At 41.2% G+C, this 26674-nt stretch overlaps 1 protein-coding gene across 3 annotated transcripts; it reads right to left on the bottom strand.

Moving 5' to 3' along the window:
• Positions 1–25: 25 nt before the first annotated feature.
• On the bottom strand, positions 26–24999 carry camsap3 (calmodulin regulated spectrin-associated protein family, member 3). Of its 3 annotated transcripts, XR_008323402.1 has the most exons (18): positions 24549–24999; positions 18064–18326; positions 10902–11042; positions 10609–10695; positions 7658–7796; positions 7420–7559; positions 7209–7293; positions 7060–7102; positions 6909–6964; positions 6594–6666; positions 4376–6509; positions 4152–4276; positions 3590–3882; positions 3376–3469; positions 2791–2909; positions 2581–2699; positions 1743–2449; positions 26–1622 (listed from the first exon to the last, which is right to left on the bottom strand). XR_008323402.1 is itself a non-coding variant. In XM_053339162.1 (17 exons), the coding sequence occupies exons 1-17, from the start codon at positions 24673–24675 to the stop codon at positions 2150–2152; spliced, it is 4299 nt and encodes a 1432-aa protein (XP_053195137.1). In that variant the 5' UTR covers positions 24676–24999; the 3' UTR covers positions 26–2149. The 3 variants fall into 3 exon arrangements, 2 of the variants coding, with proteins under 2 accessions (XP_053195137.1, XP_053195136.1); XM_053339162.1 differs by having other exon boundaries at positions 26–2449; positions 6594–6627; XM_053339161.1 differs by having other exon boundaries at positions 26–2449.
• Between the last annotated feature and the right edge of the window lie 1675 nt (positions 25000–26674).

Consider the following 26674-nt stretch of genomic DNA (forward strand, 5'->3'; position numbering starts at 1 on the left):
AAAAACCCATAGATGACAATGATTTAAAAAGGATTTTTATTTGTCTGGTCCAGTTGCCAAGGATAGTCAATTTATGAAATGAACATACATAATGTGCTGGCACAGATTTGATGACAGAACAGAAAGAAAATAACATAAATGTTATGACTTCTATGAAATGAATGAGCGACTTACCACCTTAACCAAAAAAAGACATAAGTAGAACCTGAAACTAAACATCAAATGCAAACCAAATAAATACACCTCTGGGTGAGACAGGGATTTCTAGGGGAGAATTGCACAGAATCAAAATATAGTGTTCAACTACCACATACTACTCTTGACAAACACATAAATACAAACATTCTCTAATTCCATATGCACTCCTCCACACACACACACACACACACACACACACACACACACACTTTCTCAATCAATCATCTTAACATTTTTTTCTGAATGCTCCTCTTGACATTTTTCTGTATTTGAATCTCATTCAAACAACTCATTTGTTGGAGGCAGTCAGTGATTCAAAAGAAGACATCTGCGCCGCGGCAGCTGCTGTAGTGCTTAAGACTGCAAAGGAAGATAAGAGGGCCAGTTTCCCACAGATTTTGTGGCAACATGGGCCTGATTACTAGCAACTGCAGGGTCAAGTGTTTTTCCTAATAGCATGGACACACTGGCAAAAAAACCAACAGTTTGGCGATTTACATTCACCCAGTTTTACACAAAAGGAATCTAGATACCATGTGGGGTAGGTGAGGGCTGCTACAGTCTGGAATGATCCTTCATTAAGAAACCTACTGTTTATATGTCTGGACACACAACAGGGAATCATATAATAGGAAACAGAGTCCTTGTGACTTAAAGGATTTTTTAATCCCTAGACAAAAGGTTTCAGCATTTTTCAGCCATTCGACAGTTTCTATTCATTCTCATTCACCCGTTCTCATCTCAAACATACATCTCACTAATGCTTAAGCAGCAGGCTAGCTTATTCGTAGCTTACAAAGGTCAACTTACTTTTTACAAATCATTGTCAAAAAAATCAAAGTAATCAGCATTCAGTATATATTAAATCAGCATTGATTATCTTTTTCACACAGAGCTGTATCCAAGTAATGATGAATATGTTAAAGCCCTCCTTCATGTTTCCAGTACTGTTTTTCAAGGTAAGCTCAGGTAACATTTCAATTCATCACATACTGAAAATGAAAAAGCAAGTTAGAAGAACAAGTCACATGAATTTCATTCTTCTTTTAGCTCTCAAGAGGCTGAAGCGATTTGTCCAGCAAAAAAAAAAAGGCAGAATAGTATAAAAAAAAACATCCAGATGTCTGCAGCTGAAGGAGAGTTGGAGCTGAGTGGAGTGCACTGTGGGGACAGGCAGTTTCTAGGTGTGCAAGTCCACTGATAACCACAGTAGACACTACCAGATCAGCCCACATAGGAACCACCCACTACTGTGTTTTCTGGTCCTGACTAACCAGAGAAAACACCCCTGAATGGGATGAGTGGTTAGTGTGTGCCCTACATTCATATGAGAGCAGAGTTACCTGCAATTAATTTTCAGCTGAGATATCCTATCTGAACTGAGAGGCGAGCCACTCGTCTCAGCAGACAGGAGAGAGAGAGCCCTGGAAGAAGAAGAAAAGGCAGCAAAAGGAAAAGTAAGCAGAATTGAGAGGGGCGGGAACTACTCTGACCCAAAATACTGTTTGGGCAAAGGCAGTGTGGTTATCCCCTCTTTTTCTTACCTAAGTCGTGGAAATGACTCCAGGGGCAGGGTAAGGCAAGGCAGGAGGAGGCAGGGTGCAAGGGAAAAAATTCTTCATCCTGACAGAATCAGTTCACATCACATTTTACAATCTAGGTAGACCTGGCGGAGCCAAACAGAAGCTCTCAAGAGAGAAACTATTGTAACTACATCAGCTGAAGGAGAGACTGATTGGCCCTTTCTCTTGGCATGTAAAGTTGACTGGATTGTTCTTATGGTCCAAGCTGATAGCTGGTCAATTATCTTATCAGTCATGCTGTCCACTGCTAGTCTAATTTGGTAATGAACAATCTGAAGTGCCACACTGGCCAAAACAGAAGACGATAGGAGTCAAGCTGGGAGTTGGTTCCCTGAATTGTATTATCTCTACCCATCTTGAGTACATGTTTATTTGGGGGTGCCAAGCTTCTTGGGAGTTCCTGGGCGCTTTTGCCAAAAATGGCCGGGGATGGTGAAAGCGTCAACACTCATGGACATGGTTTTGGACGGGATGACAGTGAACTGCTTGCGGTCAGAGGTGTACTTGAAAATGGACTCAACCATCTCAGGTGAGATGATGCGGGGGCCAATGCCTGTGAGCCGTACCATCTCTTCAGTTTCAGGGTTCATGGTGTAAACTGCTCTGAACTGACAACTGTTATCTCTGAAGAGGATGAGGAAGTGGTTGGCTGTGCTCTTCTCCATTTCCTGAATAGGAAAGAAAAGAGAAAGAAAAAAATGATACAAGGTAAGTGCAGCTGACAACAGAAATCACAGTCACTTATAGCCTAGTTAGGGTGAAACTCTCTGTTGGACTCTGACACAACCAGATGGCTCACCTCTACAATCTTGTTTTTCTGTGGTTCATTGACCTTGCCAGCCAGGCAGCAGCGAGTGATAGCATTATGAATGATGAACTTGTTGGACTTAAAGCTAGGCTCCTTGTACAGCTTTGGTCCTGAAAGACACAACATTTCCAAATATCATATACCCAACAAAATCATGCTTACTGGATTATTTTTTTAATAAGTTTGGAACATATCACTGACCTGTGTATTCTGGGATTGAGGCTGGGGAAGAAATAGTGGAGCCATTCTCCCAGTCCTTCTCTCCATTCTGGGTGCTCCTTCGTCCTGGTGACATTAGCCGGGAGGGGGAGTGTGAGCGGCTGGAGGATGGAAAAGAAAAGTTTAATGAGGAAAGTCAGTCATAGACCTTGAAGTTTGTGTGTACCTGTTGTATGTTACATGCACCTTTGCCCCTGGTGACACTGATAACAGCTACCACAGACAAACTATAGTCACACATAAACACACTTAACATGTTGAATACCTTTAACATCTGTATTCTGACCATATTTTTTGGAAGGCATTTGGTGTATATGTAGACAAAAGAAATAATAATGAACATTAATTCTTCATTGTACTCCACCAAATCACTAAGATAAAAGCAACACCCCAACTTTGATTTAGTGTCATATCAATATCATTTTGTCAAGCTCTACTTGATTACAAAAGATTGATGTGACTTAAAACAATCATTACCCTGTTTAAAACTTAAGAATTGTGTGCCTCTCACCATTCATTACAGCATTCATTAGGAAAATACTAAGCCAAAGTCAGTGTGCAAGTTACCTGGAAGATTTCCTGACAGACAAGCTTCCAGAGTCATTAGCCATGGAAGACAGGTTCATGGTGGAGTGGGAGTACACTTTGTTCAGCCTGGTGCCTAAATGGAGGAAAAAACATTGTGAAAGAAAATATACCGATAAAAGAAATTCATGTGTGTGTATGAAGGGAGAATATAAAAGGCAAAAACCAGTGTTTGAAACATATTAGAACTATTTACCCATGAAACCTTTGATAGGACTATGAGAGAGAGCTGAGTCATCTCTGAACACAGTCTTCGGTCTCTGCTTCTTGACACCACGAACTGTGGTGGGTTTCTGTCTGAGCACCTTGTCCAAATCTTCCATGATCTTCAGTTGATGTCTCCGTTCATACTCCTGTCTAGTGAAGTCTCCTCTGCGCTGGGGTGTCCCCTCTACTGGTGGGGTGCGTGATGCTGTAGGGCTGCCTGGGGTCTGGGGTCTGTCTTCACTCTTGTTGCCCCAGCCCTCAATGATCATCCACTGGGGCTTGCTAAAGACATAAAGAGATAATATGAATGTGTTAAGTTTTTCAGTGTGTGAAACCAGTGATGAAAATATTGATGTATCTGACAAATTTGTTTAATTTACTTACAATACAGCAATAAATTAACAAATCCTAATCATCATGTTATTTCCCGCAAAAGCTTGACTACAGAAATATAAAAACTTTACAAACCTTACTAGTTTTAAAGTAAGGAATCAAATGCTAAAGTCTCTATTTTGTTATGAATGCAACTAACAAAATTTGGAAATTCTCACTTAGATTCTTTTTCTTTTTCCTGTTCAAGTTTGCGTCTTTTCATCTCTTCTGCCCTCTTCTGTTGTTTCTCCAGCAAGGCTGCTCTTCGCTGAGCCATCTCATCCTCTGTTCGCTCCTTGTCATCCTAATAATAAAGACAGATTTTAAAAAGGCAAGACTTTATTACCTTTTCTAAATACAAATATTTTTTCAGTATGGCACACAATAATAATCAGTCACCTACCTTGAAAAAGAAACCAACCCCTCCTTTCAACTCTGGCTCTGTCCTGTCACTCATGGAGTCAGAGAAAGCATCAGGTACTTGGTCATCCTCCTCTCCATCTCCTTGCAGGCTAGACAGTGAGATCTCTATCAAGCTACTGCGTTTGCCATTCAACACCACTGCAGGAGCATCACTCTCAAAGGAACACTCTGATGGGGCACCAGAGCTGCACGCTCCACTTGCAGGCCCTTCCCTCTTAGCCAGAGGACCTTGTGAGGGCCCTGGTTCCAGGTCCATGCTAAATATACTCTGATAGTCATTGGAGCCTACGTCTGACAGAGTGTCATCTGCTACAGGATGGGGAGTCTGGGTAGGAGTTGGTATTGGGGTCAGTGTGGGTGTGGGAAGAGGAGTTGGTCCAGATGAGCGCAGTTCGTCAAAACGATCAGAGTCACCAATGGAGAATGTGGATGAAGTCTGGACCTGTGATTGCCAGGGATTTACACGGCGAAGGTGGGGAATGCGGTCAACGTTTTGTGGTGGGTTGAGAACCCTTGACAGGGTTGGTACCTTAACGTCCAAGGGACGACTGTGTTGGTGGTGTTTGGGGCTTTTAGGGGGCACAGACTGGGCTCTACGATGGACCACAGGAGATTTTGGAGGAGTGGTGTAGTTTGAGATTTTTCGGGATGGAGATGGAGAAGACGAGGCTGAATTTAAATCTCTGGTGGATTCTCGCGACATGCGTGCAGAAGGAGCAGCTGGGGTGGAGGTTTTAGGGCTGGCTGGAATAACCCAGGATTTGTTGCTGGAAGGTGTACCTTTCTTCGTTATTAGTTGGTTCTGCTGCTCAGTGAGCCGCTGCATGTCAGTTTGCAGGGAGCTAAGAGCTGCAGTCAGTTTGGACACAGCATTGTTATAGTCCCCTAGTGGAGCTACCATTTTCTCTCCAGATGTCCCAGAGCCCTTCTCTCCTGGTGTACCTGCCTTCTCTTTGGGTTGACTGGCCAGTTTGTTGAGCTGAAGTCCTCCTTTGACGTCACTCTCATCCTCCACTGAGGAGCGCTGTTGATCTTGCTCCTGCAGCTCTTCCTCTTCCATTCGAGCTAGCCTTTCCTCCAGCGTCAAACGAGAGAGATCTTCTTCTGTGGATGAGGTGCTGAACTGGCCATCCACTCCTTCCCCCTCGCCTTCCTCCTCACGCTGCTCTTTCTTTAACTGCAAAAAGGCACTCTTGCCCAGTCTTTGCCGGTGCTTAGCAAAAATGGCCTCAATGCGTTTTTTCTGGGCTTCGATAGCCCTGCGTTTTTCTTCAAGCCGAACCCCTAGTTCAGACATTTCATTGTTCAGTTGTGGGCTCTTGCTGGGGCTTTCTTCAGACTTCTGTGCCCATGTGGTCATCTGAGGAGCAGAGGGGTCACTTGCTTTGGGAGAATCCATACTCTGCTTCTTTTTGCGCTCTGCAAAGCTGGTCATCTTCACACCACTGTCAGGTACCTCTTTACCATGACTTTTAACAGAGTGTGCACCAGCAGCAGGTGTGGTTGGAGTGGACTGGGCCTTAGGTATGTCTTCTGATGCATCTGAGTCCACACTGCCATCTCTCAGAACAGAGTCATCATCTCGTGAACATTCAGAGGCGTTTCTGGTGCGAGTGGGCTCCTTGGACTCTCCTGTGGGCCGGTACATCATTCCTGAGCGTGTTGGGGCTGAGCAGCTGATAGGTGCTAAGTTGCTGTTATGTCTAGAACTAGCAGGATCGTCAGGAGAGTGGAGGTAGAAGCCATCAGGAGCACCATCAGGGTGTAAACGCGGCTCCATTTTGCTCTCATTGTGGATGATTTGAAGGGCCTCTTCGATAGTTGGCAACTCTCCTGTTTCATTTGCCCCAAGGCCATTCTCCTCTGCCAACTTTGGAATATTGGGAGTCTGGGTGGCCCAAGAAGCTCTCTGGGGACCATTGGGCCCAGAGGGTTTGCCAAGCAAATGGCTGAGGTCTTCAGGTGGGGTGTAGGGCATCCGAGTCATGTTTTGGCCTGCTGGGTTGAGTTGGTCTGAGCTCACAGAGCGGGTTATCACAGGGTTGCCCATCACAATGTCCACATCGCTGTCCAGGCCAAAAGGAATGCTGAAGGATACTGCCGACAAGGGGCGGCTGAGTAGAAAAGAAAGTGAGTGTAACTACAAAAAATATACATATTAACATGCGTTTAAATGGTAGTTAATATATGGACCCTACCTGAGAGGTTTCTTGCTCCATGTCTTTCCAACTCCTTCTATATGAGACATTGAGGTAGACTGAGTCAAAGATCCTGAGTACAATGGAACACACAGAGACATTTAAAGGCATGCACACTACACAGGGATGCACATATCAACCACAACAATAAATGGAAAAATATAAACAAAAAGTTTCACAAATATCTCTTAAAATAATAAAACAACAACACAATACAACACAATACATAACTCAAAGACAAACACTGAGGGAATCACTGAGGGAAATCGGTGAACCAATTCGTAAGATTAAAGAAATGCAGCATCTTCAGCTTACCTGACACAGAGGAAGAGATAGGGAGAAAGGGCTTCTTGAAGATAGAAGGAGAGGTACTACAAAAGCAGACAAACAATATTTCAGTTCAAACAACTGCTTTATCTGAAGAATGTGCCAGACTACAAAAGTAAAATCACACTCTGTCATGTACCTGTTACCACTCAAGCTACTTGGTGTTGCTGGTGTGGATCCATCTAATGAAAAAGAAAACAACCAATAAAACTTTGGAACAGATACTAACTGCATGTTCCTACTGGTAGGAGTGTATTTACGCATGACCACAAACTTGGTGGCACTTACCTAATGTGTCTATTGGTTGAACAAATTCTGGCTTTCGTACTTCAAACCAGCAAAGCAATTCTGCTAGGAAGTTCAGCAAGTTGAGCTAAACAAATCACGCAGAATAAATCGAGCATTAAGAACACAATACAATAATAATACAAAGAAGACAATACAATAATTAAACATTTTTGTTAATTTTGCTAATGATCGGGAGTGTGAATGTCAGTACCTGAAGCTCCTGAGATGTGTATAGCATGTCCTCCAGCGCCAAGTGACAGCAGCTCTTCAGACAACTGTCACAGAATTCACGGATGAACTGCAGGTTGTACAAGCTGTCAGCTACAGACATGGACTCCTTCATACAAACATCTTACAAAAAAGGGAGAATAAAGCATTAGACTGACATAAGTACTAAAAAGTCTGTGGGTGTCACTCTTACAGGACATAGTTATGATATTGGTTGGTACCTTCAAGTCTTAGCAGGCCAGGGCAATAATAATGTATGACAGCAGCAACAGCACATCCATTGGAGAGGTCTTTGACTTCCTTGACTACTGGAAAGATGGGCTTTTGTTTGGACTGAATTTTATCCTTTCTATAGCGAAGCTAAAACAAACATACAAACAAGACAATCAAATACTGCAGAATGACTTCAATGGTACGCTGTCAATGTTTATATTAAAAATACTGGACATATCTAATGCTAAAACCACCATGAAAGTTTTCTAAACAAGTCTACAGTGCCTATAAAAAGTATTCACCCCCTTGGATGCTTTCCCTTTTTATTGCTTTTATTAATCGAATCATGTCAATATAATTTTGCTTTTTTAAAAATAATTTACAAAAAACAACTCTCTTACGTCAAAGTGAAAACAGATTTCTACAAAGTAATGTCAATTAGTTAAAAATATATAATATAAAATAAGTGATTGCATAAATATTCACCCCCTTCAAGACAGTATTTAGTAGATCCACATTTGGCTGCAATCACAGCACTGAGTCTGTGTGGATTAGGTCTCAATCAGGCTTGCACATCTGGACACTGCAATTTTTCTTTGTTCTTCTTTGCAAAACTGCTCAAACTCTGTCCGGTGACATGGGGATCGGGCGTGAACAGCTCTTTTTAAGTTCAGCCACAAATTCTCTATTGGATTGAGGTCTGGGGCTTGACTCGGCCACTATAGAACATTCAATCTTGTTGTCTTTAAACCATTTATATGTGTAGGTTTCGCTCTATGCTTCGTGTCATTGCCTTGGAAGAAGATTTCTTTTCCAGCAAGTCGTACTCCTTTTGCAGATTGAATCAGATTGTCCTCCAGGATTATCCTATATTTTGCTGCATTCATTTTACCCTCTACCTTTACAAGTCTTCCAGGGCCAGCTGCTGAGAAGCATCCCAACAGCATGACGCTGCCACCACCATGCTTCACAGTGGGGGTGATGTATTTGTGGTGATGTGATGGTGTCCACCAAACAGTGTCTAGTCTGATGCCAAAAGCTCCATTTGGTCTCATTAGACCAAAGAACCTTCTTCAAGTTGACCTTGGAGTCTCCCACATGTCTTTGGGTGAACTCTAGTCGAGATTGAATATAAGCTTTCTTCAACAGTGGCTTTCTCCTTGACACTCTCCCTCTTGACAGTTGTTGTATGCAGAGTCTCTCCCACCTCAGCTGTTGAAGTTTTTAAACTTCTTCAGGGAGGTCACAGGTGTCTTGGCGGCCTCCCTCACCAGTCTCCTTCTTGCACGGTCAATCAGTTTGTGAGGATGGCCTGCTATCTGCAGATTTACACATGTGCCATATTCCTTCCATTTCTTAATGGTGGATTTAACTGAACTCCAGGGGATGTCCAGTGACTTAAACATTTTTTTGTATCTATGCTCTCACTTCTACTTTTCAATAACCTTTTCTTGGAGTTTCTTGTAGTGTTCTTTTGTCTTCATGGTGTAATTTTAGCATGAATACTGATTAACCAGTAACTGGACCTTCCAGGCATAGGTGTCTTCATATTACAATCACTTGAGACACATTCACTGCACTCAAGTAATCTCCATTTCCCTATTTGTGAGACTACTAGCCCCAATATGCTGGACCCTTATTGACTTAGAGTCATTTTAAAGAGGATTAATATTTATGCAATCACAAATTTTACATTATATATTTTAAATTAATTGACATAATTTGTAGAAATCTGTTTTCAATCTGTGTTTTTTTGTAAATTCTTTTTAAAAAAGCCAAATTATATTGACCATGATTCAATTTATAAAAGCAATAAAAGGGGAAAACATCCAAGGAGGTGAATACTTTTTATATGCCCTGTGATACACAACAAAACCCTTTCAAAAAGAATTGCAGTATGAATGTGAGGAGGAGAAGGACAAATAAAGGTCATGCTAAAGTATTCGGGAAAGACGAAGGTGAAAAAAGGGAAATGCAAAGGAAGAGATTTAATCAGAGCAGAAAGAAGGAAGGTTTTGTCAGGAGAAAGTGGGACAAGTGAGGGTCTCAGGAGACAGAGATAGCGAGAGAGCGAGAGAGAGAGCGAGACAGAGAGGGAGAGAGAAAATGAGTAAAATGTTTCAGGTAAAACTGCAGTATATAGACAAACAGCACACTGTGAGCAGGGACACGCTGACGAGAAGCCTGCCTCCGTCAACCCCCACAGCTATTCACACATAAACACACACCTGTCTCTGAGGACCAGAGGAACAGGTTGTACTTGGTAGTTTCAAGGCTTGTTTGAGTGCAGACTGTGATTCATGCACCACCGATGTGTCAGTGTGTTTTGCGCCGCTCCCCTACACCGCCCTATAACATTGATGCTGACGTGCTATTTAACACAGGGATAGGATGTAATGCACACTAGCATTCTCACACCAGCATATGGAGAAAAAAAACACACCTGACCATCAGATATTTGCTGATAAATGTGATGAAGACACTGGAAGGATGGAGGGACAGGGAGAAGGAGCAGAGGAAAGGAGGGAACTTACAGGAACAAGTTTCCAGTACCAGCGAGTAGGACACTGTTAGAAAAGGAGTAAGGACAGGAAATAGAGAAAGACAGGGAAATGGAGAACAGCAGCACAAGGAGAGGTATTAAGCCTACAGCGGAAGTACTAGACAAACAAGAGAAAGGGTTGTGATGGCGATACTTTCTTGAAATGACGAGACAGCTTTGTTGACAAAGCAATGACACTGCCCTTTTTTATTGTGTGTCATCCAATACCTGTTGTGCTTGTACAGTAGTAAAGGCTTGCAAGTGCAGCAGAGCCAACAAATTGAGCTTAATGCACTACACTTCATGTGTTTTTTTAGTTTTTAGTGCATAATCCTAGACAGATTATCATCTGTGTTTGGATATAATGATGTATGGTCAGAAATACAAAATACACTGTACTTTTAATACAATACTCACAGAGGGCTGAACAGGTTGGGACTCTGTGATGGCCTGAGACGTGTCATTATTGGCTCCTTCGTTAAGTTCTCTCAGCTTCTGATTTAACTAAGAGCGTGACACAGAGACAGAATAGTTAGAAAACATTGATAACATATCTGAAAGTATACAGTGTGCTGTTACCTCTTTAAGACATAGTGGACAACCAATTAAAAAAGCTAAAAATCTGAACAGATCACACCGAGACATTTCTAAATGGATGTAATACAGTGGTCTACTTGATAGACATTGTTTCTCTCTGGCGTGCTACTTACCCCATTAACCCAATGAAGCAGAGCATCCTCCCAGCTAGAAGCTCCGCCCAATAGCTCAGCAGAACCACATGTCTTCACCGCAGTCATGGTCTCCATGGCTCCAACAGCCATCAGGGCATCTATCACTGCCAGGTGAGCACTCTTCACCAATCATATAGAAAGAAAGAAGAGGAGCTGTCAGAGGTGTGACTATTTACAGCAAGAGCCCAGACGGCATTGGTCAATTACAGCTAACACAATAAAGTTGGACATTGACATTTCCATTGCTCTGACAGTGCACTACTCACTGCAGAACAGACCACTCACTGCTACAAGCATAATTTACCAGCAGCATCCTCTAGGGGTCACCAGAAACCAGCTGTGAGTCAGCAGAAACACTGACAGCAGTTCCCAGTAAGCAAACAAACACATCAGTAGAAATGGGTGAACTTTGGACTCATGTTTGTACAATCATTAAATCGTTAAATAGGCAATGGACCTGTAATATGATAACACATGTGTCCCAGGACTGTCATTCCTTAGCTGCCTTCCTTTTATTTGCCCTCTCTTCAGTGTACTTCCCCTTTTTTTTAAATATTCCTTTATGACTCATGCACAGACTGCAGGATAAAATGAGGGAATGTAACTAGATCTCCAGGAAGCACAACAAAACAAGCATTCTCTGTAAGAAACAGGTGTTCTGCATCTTTTCTACAGATTTGGTGTATGAATGTGTCTTTGTCAGACAACATAATGGATATAAAACCTACTTCAAATGTTGCCCCCCCCATACAAATACAACAATCAAATACTCCTGATTACACATATTTAACATTCCCAAACACTTGTGTCCAACATGCATAAGATCATTTCCTCATACTCAAGACCCCATTACAGAGGCCTTTCTAATGGCTGGAGCCAATTAAAATGCACCACCAACATTATTAGCTCAGTCAGAGAGATTGCCTTAACTCTATAAACCTGTTAGCTCATTAGTAGTTGTACTCCATTCGTGCCGTGGAACTAAAACCAACATTGTTTTATATGTGTATAAATGTCTTCATATTTCTGTGAATGATTCTGACATTAAAACAAATATGAGTGCTTTTTAAAAAACAAAGAATCAAGCACTTATGTCCTTTGTCTAGTTTCCCATCCAGTTCTCCTTCTTTTTGAAATTCTTATGATCATCACAATATCAGTCAAATAAAGTACTTTCAGATTTTATCCACCTGGATAAAACCTGAAAAACCTGGATCATAGTCATCAACAAAGTCAGTACTGCAGGGCTACAAAACAACTTACAACACAACATCAAAAACGAGACTGTGGGGGGAAATGATTAGCCTGTGGGGTTGTTGTGTAAACTCTTCCTCCTTATCTAGTAAATGTGTTTCTCCTCTCTCTCATTCAAATATATGTCATTATTGGCTCCTTCGTCAAGTTCTCTCAGCTTCTGATTTAACTAAGAGCATGCCACAGAGACAGAATAGTTAGAAAACATTGATAACATATATGAAAGTATACAGCATATATAGTTACAATCCAACAAAAGTACTCTTAACTACTGACTAACTGCAACAATCTCGTTCTTATCATTCATTAAGACCAACAGAGAGGACGGGCAGGTCACAAACAACACATTCCTGTCATGGGACCATTCCTTCAATCTACCAATCTTCAGTTTTGAGCCTAATCCGTGAAAATCAGTGCCTGCTCCCTTTTACTACTTACTAATTCAACTTTAGAAGCCAGACATTCCTACTCTAACCTCTTACGTTGCCCCAGATGGGGGCTGGTGGCAGTCCAGCTGCATGCATGAGCCCTGTCTGCATGTCTGCCTACTCAACCTTGATGTAAAGTGCTGACCTGAGCAGGGTCTGTGCTGGGGCGGGCAGGGCGGGCTATGCCAGCAAAAGCTTGTCAGATAGCATTGGAACAAGCTCTGTGGATGTGCTGTAGTTGGTCACTGGGAGCTGTGTTGCCCTGGCTTGCCTGCCCTCCTAACACTGTTGCCAAGAGTAGGGCTGCTGCTTATATGTCTGTGAGACATGACGTTTCTGTTCAGTGGAAATGTCTGCAATAGTAAATGTTGTGACAAATGGCGTGACACAGGGAGTAGGGCCAAGGCATCTGATGAAAAATAATCCTTTCAGAGCACTAGTACTTGGCAGTGATAATCAAAACATATACTGGGCACAAATTCAATTATATAGTATATCTACTTTCATACTGTGATTATTATATTATTCATTAGCGTTTTACAAAATACTGTAGGCCAAGATAATGTTCCTGGGCATTTTTATTTTAAACTAGGCAAATTATAAATTAAACTTTAATTAATTGCATTAAACATCATCATCAAAACATATTTTATGTGTGATTTTGCATACATTTGTCATATCACGACAAACACATGAACAAAACTAAGCTGTGATGTTGATTTGAACCAAAATCTTCTAAGGTCACTTTAAAAAAGAAGATCTTTATCTTAATGAGACTACTTGATTAAATAAAACATATTGTCCAGCCCTGCAACAATGCCTGATACTGAGCTAAATTCAGCCGGTACTTGTATTTCAAACACTGTATCAAAACAAAGTGATTTAAGGTAGTAACATATTTTTGCATTTACCCACAAAGTGTAATCATAGGATGCACAGTGTGAAAGAAGAAAGGATGACAGGGAGAAAAAGAAAAAATGAACAAAACAGAATGACAGACGTTTAGTGAGAGTGGCCAACCCTGTTGTCATGCTGTACAGTAATTATTCAGAGCAGAGTGTAGAGGGTAATTCATGACAAATAGTCCAGAATGAAAGGAGACGGGGAGGGGGGGGGGGGGTTGATGGTGGATTTCCCGTTGCCGACCCAGGAGAGCTCGCTAAGCTAAATCACAAGTCTCCCTAATGAGAGGGGAGAGAGGAGCAACTCTAGAGCACAGAGCAAAGAGCCTGCCAGATCACCATAACAACCACCCAGCTGACCCACAATGCATCTCAACGCAAGCCTGACAGCAGCGCTGCTCTGTGCTCCTGGCTTAGCATCGGCCCTCTGCTTTGAAACATCCACCCAGCAAACAGTTAGCATCCCTCAAACCGATGTGACAGAGAAGAAAAATGTATACTCCATCAATTAACCCCATCAACATGAAATCTTTACAGCTCCATTTGTTGAATCTGCTTGTATACTTGTGTCAACAACACAAACAAAGAATGCTAAGGCATTTTGTGGATCATTAAGTGAGATTATGATGTGGGAAAATCTGATTATGTCTGAAATATGACTTAACCCCATCCCCCCTAACGTGCTTAGTACCTACTGGGGGGAGACAAACAGGGATCAGGCAGGTCTGGGGCCCAGCTGGGGATTTTGTGCAGAAGGCTCTCTTAAAGGACGTAGCTATATGAACACCAATATTATACTTTACAAAGTTTACACATTTTTTGTTTTTGTACTTTTCTACTTTGTTTATTATTGAGGTCATAGTACTGGAATGCATTATACTGAACAGTTTTTGTAGTTTGCCCCCCTCACGTATTGTGTTCATGACACAAAATACCCTTTTCACCTAGTACACCACACCATCCACTGCAACCTCAATAATGAACATTAAGTAGAATTATCACCTTTCTGACAATTTCAACAAAAACTGAAAATGTATAAGCTTTAAAAGTAGAATTTAAGGCAGTTATTAGGCCACATATTAGTTTCCCCATCAGCGAAGGCCCAAAGCAAATGTTGTAAGATGATGGTTAGTGTTTCTGATAGTCTGCCACTTCTATTTTGATCTAAGCTCTTGACCGATGCTCACTTGACCAGAAACCTGCCAACACAGCAGTATGATTTAAGTTTCAGTGCCAATCCAAAACCAACAGGGGCTCGCGGATGGTTAGCTGCATTATGGCTATATGATTTAGTCACTGTGGGAACAATGGCATAACGTCGTCTCTAGTGTAACCAACATCACATATGTTGGAAATGGACAATTTTGGTGTTATATTTCGGTCTCTGCCAGCAATAAACATGACAAATCAGTTTAGTGTTGGTGGGTAGGTGCATGGTGAGTCAGTGGTCATCTCTGGCGTGTCAACCAATCATGGACGATGACGTTCAGTCTGCATGGCAGATTATCTCTAATCTTCACAGATCTTTATCCTCAATCTGAGGAGTTATGGGGGCTGGGCCACCATCAGAAGGACAGTTACTGGTAGAGGACACACACACACACACACACACATATTTATACAGTAAGTAGAGAACGGAGGCAAGTGGATGCTCCATTGCTTAGGCCCACTAGAAGAAGGTCTAAGGACCTCAGTCTACAACGCTTTTGTTTCAGGAGATTGGGTTAGAGGAGAGTTGCTACTGACTTGGTGTTTCCAAACCTGCACACCTTGTCATGTGATCGAAACAGGGAAAAAATGTCAGTATTCACCGAACATAATGTGAACCCTGTCCTTATACCACATATGCAAATATGTCCAGCTTGCATTTACACAATACCACAACTTAATATAAACCAGATACAGAAACACCAAAAATAAACTGCAAACTTCACGTGAGTTCTAAAGTTAGACTTTCAGACCTTCATGTTTCCTGTTAAAATTACTACAGCTAAAGCAAGCACACAAAAACAAGGTGAATATTAAGAAATTACATTGATCTTTTGCCTATTTTTCTGAGCTTTTATAGTACATGCTATAGCTGTGATACTGTTTTGTATGGTATAGGTGAGCTATGGTGGTCCATTTTTGCTACTTTGATATATAGCATCAAGTGTGTAGATTTAAAGACCGGATGTCACTTGTGCTCCACACTGGCACTGATGCAGCATCGCAAGCCAGTACCAAAATATTTAGGGGTTAGGATGAACCTACGTCCCTGCTTATTTATATGAGTCAAACAAATCCACAATGATCAGCAATATTGTAAAATGTGTGAGGTATCACTAACAAAGCAGAAGGTCATCAACAGTACGTGGCTTAGCAGTTTATCTGACAGTCATGTTCACCTGTCAGCAACAAGAATGACTCTACATACTTTTATATACAAGCACTATATGTTCATCATCTTGTTTGACATAGATACATGAAGCTTTAATATACAGCAGTGCTGCAGCAGATTGCTGCTGCTCCAAAGCCGTTTACTGACCAAGACCCACATTGATGCTCCATCCTTTATGCTGCTGCAGCATGACCCACTTTCCTTGCTTGCCACACTGTAGCTACAGTGCCAGTCAGTAGGAGACAAGCTCGGAGAGCAGCCTAGGGACAAGCAGCTCATACACCAAAGCAGTGAACAGCAAATGCAGAATTACAGCCAAAAAAGGAGTCACAGCCAAAATAAGAGTTTAGTGCTCAGGATTTATAGCTGAGAAGCATCACACAAAGATGAGCTGCATGCAAGCTGACAAATTCATGCTCACACAAATTACAGCAGCATCATGTATGATAGACACCTACTGTGTCATTAGGCCATTCTTTCTGATGCTGTAGTGCTGAGGATGTTGTGAAATTGTGGTCATTATCCTTATACATACAATTCAAATTATTCTTGCTTATGAATTTTATATATTTTTGCCACCAAATGTCACATTGGTGCCTTATGGTGTGAGATCTATCTGTGCAGAAGTCATGCAGCAGACTTCTTGTACTATATGACCAAAATACTGAATCAACACAGCAGGAATGTAGAGGCAAATGAAGGTACTGAAATGGATGGCAATACTGATGGCGGAACATTGAAATAAACAAGGACACCTACATTGTATATTACTTGAGGACAGAGGTAGTACAGGATTAGGTAGGCAAAAACCAGGTAATAATAACACAGTAATAAAGTAACAAAATCTTGATTGAAAGACCCTCACCATTCTGTCTTTACCTGCTTTCTGTCCTGTGTTATGTCATTTAAGTCTGTACAAACCCCCCCCCGACCCCCCCCAAAAAAATGCGTATTTCTGAAGTAATATTAACATATTAGAAATAGCTACAACACACATTAACAAAAGACTAAGACCTCACATTAATCAACTCTACTGTGAATAGTCACACAACACCAGTGCTATTTGTCTTAGAAAATGTCACAGATGCATGCACACCTTTTCAAGCATACAATTAAGCTCATCATCCCTGCAGCACCAGCAGTGCTGCACCTGCTGCAGTGGCCAGTAGACAGCAGCAACAGAATGAGCAGCTTTCATCTAACAACAACAACACCACCACCACCATCTCCCAAGATCCCTGGAGACTCTTAGCTTAGCTCCACTTAGCTTAAAAACACACAGCCTGTATGTGCACTATAATGGCTGTGGGTGTCGAAATGCAGTTGTATGTCATTTTGTAAAGAACAGAATAGCCTGTATGAAGGAGGTTATTGAGTACTTTTAAATTCAATAACAGCAAGCTGTTGTTGTGCCAGCTGAAACAACGAAGCAATAGATGTTCCATCAGACCTAATATCACCCCTCCATTTGTAGACTATTACGATTCCTCATTTGGAAACAGATTTAATCATCTGTATGTTTTCAGGCTGAAAAACTACATAGACCATATTATGTGTCGACTGAAGAGAGACAGAGACAGAGACAGAGAGAGAGAGGGAGAGATGTCTAAGAGGACAAACCAGTTTCTCTTGATTTAACTCACTGAGCCAGCCCAGAGTACTCTCTCAGCACAGTGTCTTAAGTTTCACGAGAACTGTTTAACTATTGTCCTGCGACTGATCTAGAGCATCTATTGTATCCAGGCTCTCCCTCCCTCTCACACCCTGGAATTAGAGTCGTCGTCCCTTGTGTCACAATGACTGTCCTAGTCCTAGCAGCTGGATCCACTCATTCTCTGGGATCAGCTGGGGGCAGCATAGGGAGGTGGGAGTGGTATTGGATTAAACCCCTTGAATCAGAGCATAAACAAGCCCCTATATCAACAACCAAGCCTAGTCGACCCCTTCTGCCTATATAGCAAAGCCTCTGCTTCTGCAGGAGGAGACGTTCACTCCATACACTGATGACCAACATAAAGTCATTTCTAGCGCATCGGCAGTTCTGAATCTCCTTGAATCAATCCATGTGGTCCTTTAGCCAAAGAATTGTTTGGCAGACTGCTGTGTTGTCATGAGTTATGTGTTTACAGCTCCCCTAAATCAATTAAAAAATATCTACGTAAATACAATAGATTTACCATTTTGATGGGCTTATGCCGAAGGTCTGCATCAGTCACTGGTGTGTCCTGGTCTTTGGAGACTACACCCCTTTCAGCGAGAAGCTGCAGCAGGGCAACATTGTCTTTGGGCTGTGCCTCAACTCCAGTGCCTCCCAATAATAGGGTGTAGGTGCGGCAGTAAAGCTCTGAGGACTGCAGGAGGCGTGTGACTGGTGGTTTAAGGTGTTCCTGCTCATACTGGTCACAGTAGAAGGGGTCACGGAGCTCCGCAGGGACATTCTCTAAAATGAGACAAAAAAATGCAGAGTTAGATAAGGTCCTGAAGCAGCAGTGCTACTAGACAGTCAGGTGCAATATCAACACACAATATTTCAAGGGATATGTATAACCAGGAAGATGTTCTGAATGCCCTGAAGATAAGAGAACGTTCTCTCATTAACAGCCCCCTCTTTTCTTTAGTAAAAGGTCCTCATGAGCTGTTCTGTTCTTGCAAGCACTGAAACTTGCTTTCTGCCAGGTTCAGCAGCAGATTAAGACAACTGGTGTATACCCAAGACTGAGTACAGCAGAGCAGAGCAGAGAAAGTATCAAGGTCAGTGGGCCATGATGAGCTCAGAGGTTGGTATCTGCAGATTATAAGATGCTCTGCCACTTGTTTCCTCCCTCTTTTTAAACCTCTACATGATGTCTGTAAAGTCTGAGAAAATTGCTCTTCCAGATCTTTACACAGATGTTGCAAACCACAGTAGTAGTAATCAAAGAATATAAACTTACAGCCTTTATTATCAAAAGCACATGAGAAAACTCAGATTCTGTTTCAATACAGAGAGAGTGTTGCAAGGCAATATATATGTATGTCAGTGGTTGGCTTAGGATAGCTAAACAAACTTTCTGTAAACATTATCCCAAAAACACACACTTGACACACCCTCTGAGAACTGGTTTCTCCACATCTAGACCAAAACAGCAAACTCAATAGACTGTGTCTCTATACAAACATATAGGAATAAGCACTTGACTGTTTTAAAAAGGCCTTCAGGGGAAAATAAGTGTATAAGCTGAAATACCAGCAGTCTACCTGAAAAGAGAGTGGATAAACTAAAAGTAGTGTGTGTTGTGTTTGAGTGCCTATGATTGTGCCTTCCAGAGAAACAAAGGGGGTTATTACAAGGGAGGTGTCACTGTGTTGTTGTGTCATTATAAAGTCATGTAATGGATCCACTGACATCAGACAACAAAACGCCCAGCTTTAGAGGGTAGACAATGTGCTGTTCTCCGTCTCTCACTCTCACTCCATGATGACTATAGTTGTCAAACAATATTGTGTGAGTCACACCACATGGTCCTGTTTGTCGTGAATTTGCTCCTGTGTGCCAAAACTACAATGTCCACTTTAATGCTGTAAACACTGCGATACCATCAACCAAATTCACACCTTCCATGTAGTTACATTCATGTAAAATAAAATGATGTCTTCCCATGATGACGTGTAAAGAAAAAAGAAAACTTCCCCAGAAGGCAAAGCAGGATGCAAATGCCACAACTCAGTGCGATGAGAAAGATAGACATTAGCATAATTTCCCTAAGAGACACTCTGGCCATGAATGATGACTTTGTGTCTCAAATATATCACAGAAACAAGCTGGGCACAAATGGTAAGTTGCAAATACACACATCCTTTTCCAAAACCATGCACCTGCACACCAAACATAGTAAAGATCCTTTAACAGACACACACCTAATTTAAAAGAAACCCCATATCAAAAATAAAAAAAATAAAAATAAACGGGCAGCCACAAGCATTACTAAGCCCAAGCAAAAGTGAGGGTGATACCGCTGTAATGTTGACATCAATACACCTCCATGGAAATATAAAAGGTTAAAAACACAAGCTTCTGTGTGTTTGAATAAACTAGTGCAACAGCCTCTCTGTCACTTTCACAGGTCATGAGTGTACGGCCATATCTACTGGTTTTACTAAGAAGGCACCTATCAAATGTATGCTAAGTTTATTAACATGTAACCAGACCATCATAACTGGTAAGCAGAGAGATAACTCTGAGTGTTTCAAACAAGCCTTTTCTATCTTCAGAGGAGATTTTGACAGAGACTTAACTCATACCCCTTCAAAGAGCTCTGTGAGGTAGCTGACCCTGACCCTCTTGCAGCTTGCCTGTAGTCAGTTGAGCTGTGTTGGGCTTCTATCTATACTGACCTGCATTGCTTGATAGCCAGCTGATAAGAGGAGCCATGTGTCCTTCTATATCATTGACTGATTGCGCTAGCCTGCTGGTCATGTCATAGGCATTACCACACGTGTCTGATAGTAATCAACAGACACAAAGCAACACAAACACATCCAAACAAAGGTTGGTTAAAATCTGCCGCAGTTTAAACCAAGCTCGCTCCTTTGGGAGAAAAAGGTTAGACATGACTCTCACATTTAAGTGGAACAATCAGCTTTGGATTTCGAGAGGGTTGTCACAGTAACAGTGCACATTAAGTAGCTCTCTCTATTAATAACATGGCATAGCAGTCTGCAAAACCTGCTGGATTTGACAATCTAAACTCTCAAGCTGCTTACTGCAAACCTTCAAGTGCCATGGCAAGGAATAAATAATTTGTAAGAGCCTTGATATGCAGAGGTGTGCAAAGTGCGAGCAGGAAGTTCAAATAACAAGATTAGCCAAAGGTGTTTAAATTTTCTATCCTAAGTGATGTTTAGCCTATGTAAAACATCTATGCATACCTGCCCAAACAAAAATCCTGTTTGGTGACAATGTCTTACTAGCCTACATCTAGAAAAAATTGTTTAAAAAAAAAAAAAGAATAAACATTGTATAAAAAATGAATAACTGCATTAGGTGTGTTTTGATAAGACTTGGTTGTTGGCTACATTGGCTCTGTAGAAAACTGAGCTATAAACATTCTCATCATGTGGTGCAAAGGTTCAAACACAGATGATTATCTGCTCTCATTTTTAGAACAAAGCAGGTACTGTTTTGTTGCCCCAAAATCTGGCAGTGGTAAGAAAGGCTGTGTTAACACCCTACCCTGCATGTGACTATTAGTTCTGAGTGATATGCTAATGCCAACATAAATGTTAAAATGCCGCATCTTAAATTATTCTGAGATTGAGATGAGGAGATTGCTATTAGACCTGTCTACAATTTTAACACATTTGCAACAATAATGCATAATATATTTATCAGATGAATATATAATCTTCCAGTTACATAACTGCACTAACTGTTTGACTGTATTCATTTGTACAATTTAACTTGATCAAGCACTAAAACTGAGAAATATACAAACACTTAACAATACTCTGTGATCAATGCACCAACCCCTGACGGATCATGCACAGGAAAAAGCACACTTCAAGCACTACACAAGGAGTCACCCTATGCATTCACAGCTACACTAACAATACATATGACATCCCTAACAGCCCTGTGTACTCTGTAACACATCACTGCAGACAGTGCTCTAGTATGACATAAGCGCAGCAGCTTTAAATTGCATTAAAAGGGCCAGTGGGCACAGGAGCACATGCTATAGACAGAGTATGATTACATTATGGGTGCTTGAGAGACTAACAGGACAAAGTTGAATGACAGAGTGACAAAATATGCAGGAAGCATTCATCTTGGCAGGTACCCACCCTGCAGAAGTGTCCTCAAGTTACACACCAACTCAAAACCAGATCTTTGCACGCTGTTCTGTAGCTTACTCTGACCTTTGACCTCCATGTGTAGTGTGGCAATTGAATAGAGACAATAGTATCACATTATCTTCAAACACACTGTACAACTCAATAACTGTAGCAAAAGCTTTACTCATGTCAGTGTGTTTTATATAGCATATCAGATCTCCTCCTACCTCTTGAGTAAACACTAATAGCAAGCTAACATCCTCCTAAGGTCCTTGTCCCCTGTTTATTCAATGACTGGGAGACGATGAGTAATCATTCCAATAGGATTTCAGTATTATCCGAGCAGCTTTATGGCTAGGTGGAGCTGACGTGCTAGAGAAACACGTTTTGAAACATGCAGGTACATAGGAGGCTTGGTTATGCTTATACAAAAACAAAATCATATCACGATACCAAAGGGACTGATAATGAAACTGGGACTGGATAAGCTTAGCTATATGCTGTGTTGTACGTGCTAACTAAGTTGTTTACAGAAGGATTACAAACAAGCACAAATCATATAAGTAGTATGTACTCAAATGGAAAGCTGAAAAACAGATATATCATCCCTATGAATCAGTTTATCGGAGTTGGTTCCTCTTCTGCCTTCAAACTGGTGAATCAAGAGTTTCTGGTCTCATTCTAATGTGAAGGCACAAAACTGGTCTTAGTCAGCCTCAAATGATGCGTCATCTGTCACAGCAACTTCAACTTCAATTACACCCTCGCCTAACCACTTTTCCTCCACCTTAATGAAAAACATATTCAAATTATAAACCTAGGCATTACAAATGATAAGAAGACACTCTCTGTCAAATATCTACTATAAAATACACAAAAATACACTAATAAAAGATGTACAGACCTATATGTTGTGCAAATGAAAAAAAACTAAACAAGATAAGCGTTTTCAAAAGTACATTTTGTAATCCAACGTATATAATCCAGGATTAACTCTAACATTAACATTAATTCCAGCATTCATGTAATCATGAGATTTTTTGGTGGCTCTTAACGATTTTATTATGAAACTTCAAAAGTTTTGTTACGGGGCGGATCAAACAGTCTCTCGGGAACACCCACATTGTGTGCTGTGAAGTGCTACATTCACAGAATTTTGGAGATGGCACTATTGTCGTCCTCTCATATGGACAGCTCTGTGCCTCCTTATCTAAAGGAGACAGGAAAAGTAAGTGATGCAGCTCTTTTTTGGCATTTGGGGAACTTGACATTGTTTTAACATTATTAGGCACTTCACAACTCCAATTTAAAAGCTACAGCTCAACTCTTAACAGTCCTCTATCTGAATAAAGATTTCAGATGTCTTTGTGGTAGATGTGAACGTCCCTTTTTGTGCTGCAAAGACTCAGAGATTAAAAATGCTGTCTATTGTCATCATGAGGTTAATTGACCTAGAAGAGCTGAGAACCAGATGACCCAGTCTGGTTCCTGCTATACTGTAATCTACGTAGCTTTCTCGAAAAGGACTTGATGATGTCATCTTGACTTTGCAAAAAAAAAAAAAACAACAACCCATCAGCCCATCTCAGTGAAGCCATTAGGTTGATTAAGACAAAAGCTAGACATAAATGCAGTCCTCATATTCCTAACTTGGCATGAGGAGTGACTTTGACCAGAGGGCGTGGTTGAGGAGCACATAGAGGCTGCAGCAGCTTGGCGTGGTGGACCCGGGGGCTTGCCTAGGATTGTGTAACACACAAGTCATGTTGTTAAAGTAAAACAGAGTTCACCTCACACCCTTTCCAGCCCACACTGAGTGAAGTCTGTGATTAAAACCTTGAACATTACCCTTCAACTGTGTTTTGTATTTACATGCACATCTGAGGAATGTGAATGTGTGTAGGCTACTTTTTATTTTTTGTCTGAGTTGTCTTAAGTAAACAGCTGCCCTATCATTAGACTAGTGGTAAAATAAAGTAGAAATGAAATGAAAGGAGAAATGAATCCCCTATGAAATAGAACAGTTTCTGTGTCTTCCTTGCAAGATCTAATCCTTCCTTTATAGGACTCTAAAACAAAGAGACTCGTTATCACCTCAGGGTCAAAGCTGACGCTGTTTTAAGACGTGGCTCATGAAACCTAAGGCAAGACAACGTCTTATGATATTTATGCTCTATGCACGAAAATAATTTTCTTAGGTTTGTGTATTTCTGCATCATAGAAGCTGGGTGTTTATCTCTTTTTGGTGTTTAATGACAAAGAATATTGGAAGACAACCTGGATAAACTGTGATGGTATAACAGTCTATTCACTTACAATGATCCTGATTATGAACTGTGGAGGGAACTGCTGTCCACATTGGCTACCATAGGGCCTGTCATCCCTGAGAGTGAAGAATGGTACTGAAAATTATGTACGCCTCATGTGCCATGTCAACAGGATTAAAAACATACCCAGCAGTCTGCAGTTTGTGACTGAAGCCTGGCGGCTAGAAATACGACAAAATGGGTTAGCGTGATAAGGCCTAGGGAGGAGGCCCGGTTCTCTGACACACACACATACACACACACCTATAAAATGTGACCACCCATTGACTGAGAACAAATGACATGTGTCAGAGTCAAAAAAATGCATACAGTGCATGGTCCCCCCCTTTCATATGCTGCTCTTTGTGCTGAAAATCGCTGAGCGTTACACACACTGCAGTTAACCTACATGCATATGCTTTTCGTTGCACTGCTGAACAGAAAATAAACATTGCTGGACAACAAAAGAGATGGTGGTCATTAAACGTCTTCTCTTAATATTTCTATAACTCACCAGGCCTGCAGCCATAACTCAAACCTACCTGCATTGCCGTAGGACTTTGCCAATAGCCATCCGACACTTGCGCATATTTTTGCCCTAGTACAGTCATACAAATCCAATGGCTTTATGTCGGGGACCACAAAAGTCTTCCTCCCGGAGTCCACCATGGCGAGTCTGTTAAAAATTGGAAGCAGTGCTGGCTGGCAAAAAGAGGCTACAAAGACAAGTATAAATTATTCAACCAATCATTCTTTCAGTGGACTATCCCACACGACCAGGGCTGGGAATACGGATGTGGGTTTTTGTCGGGAAAATATCCGCCCCGGAGCTGCTTCCAAGCCAGTTAATGTCCTTTTCTGTGCAGTTATGGAGACGAAATCCCTTATGAATTACGCCTTACGACCAAACGATGCCCTGACCCGCCGGGATATTACAGCAAACCGGACTATTCCCCTCGTTTTTACCCTTCTTCGTCCGCATTGCTGTGTAGTACGCAGCTCCACTGAGAGCCCGGCCGATTGACTACCAGGTGCTCCACACTGGCATCGCTCACTCATCCCGCCGCCCAATAGGAATTGAGCTTGCGAAAATAGGGGCGGGACTTAACTGTGTGAATGCAGACAGCAGGTAGAGATGAGGTGTGCCTTGTTACAGGTGCCTCTAGTCGAAGGGGACTGTTTGATTGGTAATGCCAAATACTGAAAAGTGCTCATTATAGGAATATTTACCGTGACAATTTTATTATTTTATGCATAAACGCTGACCAGTGGTGGGGGAAGCATTTAGATCATTTTATTAGGCTCCAAGTAAAAATAGCAATGCTATAATGTAAAAAATACTATACTATATAGATTCAATTTTACTTAAGTAAAAGGAGTTTACAGTAGTCCCCCTCCATTCTGCTGATTACATTACATTTGAGGATTACTAGGATTAACAGAAAATGTAAGCAACACAATTTTACTATTTGGGTGGGTCAACCTGCACAGTATGGTTCACCCACCCCACATATATTTTATTTATTCATCCTGATAAGATATTTTCACAGGAATGAGTGGACATGTGGACATGAATTGATATCTCTGTTAAAAGTAGGCTACAATATTTCCCTATTCCTTTGTGTGCAAGTATACTGAGTAAGTTTAAATTTATTTCCGCAACTGATGCTGACCACACCTGCATAGTCTGTCATGCCATGATATTGGTAATGAACTTTCATGGCTGTTAAAACACAGAGAAAATATACATTCACATGAACTCCCCTCAGATCCAGGGTCGTTGCTCTGTAGCTAACCCTGACCTTTTTCAGATGGAAAACATTTCAGATTTTTTAAAATATATTTATATTGTTGAGATAGACATTTAGAAACCACAACTGTTATACCCTCACATTGCTTGTATTAAATATTTAGCCCCTGCAGACATGTTTTAAGATAGACAAAATGTGTAAAAAAAACAAACTAATGATTTGTGATTTTCTCACAAATGTAAAATGAGGTCTCCTCTGTCACCTTTGGTTTAAAAAAACAAAACAAAGAAAGAATATGCAAATGTTTTTCATTTCAAAAGTTGACCTGCTCAATGCAAAGATGTCTTCCTCTTCACTGAAAAGTCCATTCTCAGTGTATGTTCACTGCAGGCCTCATGTTTCCATACCATTTGTGCAACTCACTGGACCGTGATCAGCATCTGACTTAGTTGGGAGCACCGTCCACACATGAAAACAAATCTCAAGAGTGCCTCATCACATGATGTTGCTCAAAGAGCTCTCCAAGCATCCATCTGTAGTAACTTTGTAAGAGGATTACCTCTCAGCTATTTTAATCTAATTATTCGACAATTTCTCCCCAGTCAGTACTTTTCCCAGTCTTTTGTCAATTTAACCCTTCTGATGGGGTGGCAACCATGAAAAAGCACAAGGCCTTTCCATCAACACTGAAGTAGATCTAAAGAATATCTGAACAATATTTATTCAGTCTTGACATTCATTCTCTAGCACACATGAATGATTGGAGAATTTTTTTCAGTGTGTTTAGTGAAGTCTGACTTAAAGGTTAGGAGTTTTGCAAGACATTCACATACAGGGAACATTACACCAACAATCTGACACTTGAATGCTTTTCTTCCAGATCAATGATATCCTCCTTTTAAAACCAACTTCTCCCC

This window comes from Scomber japonicus, chromosome 18 (genome assembly GCF_027409825.1).
Source record: "Scomber japonicus isolate fScoJap1 chromosome 18, fScoJap1.pri, whole genome shotgun sequence".
Lineage (NCBI taxonomy): Eukaryota > Metazoa > Chordata > Actinopteri > Scombriformes > Scombridae > Scomber > Scomber japonicus.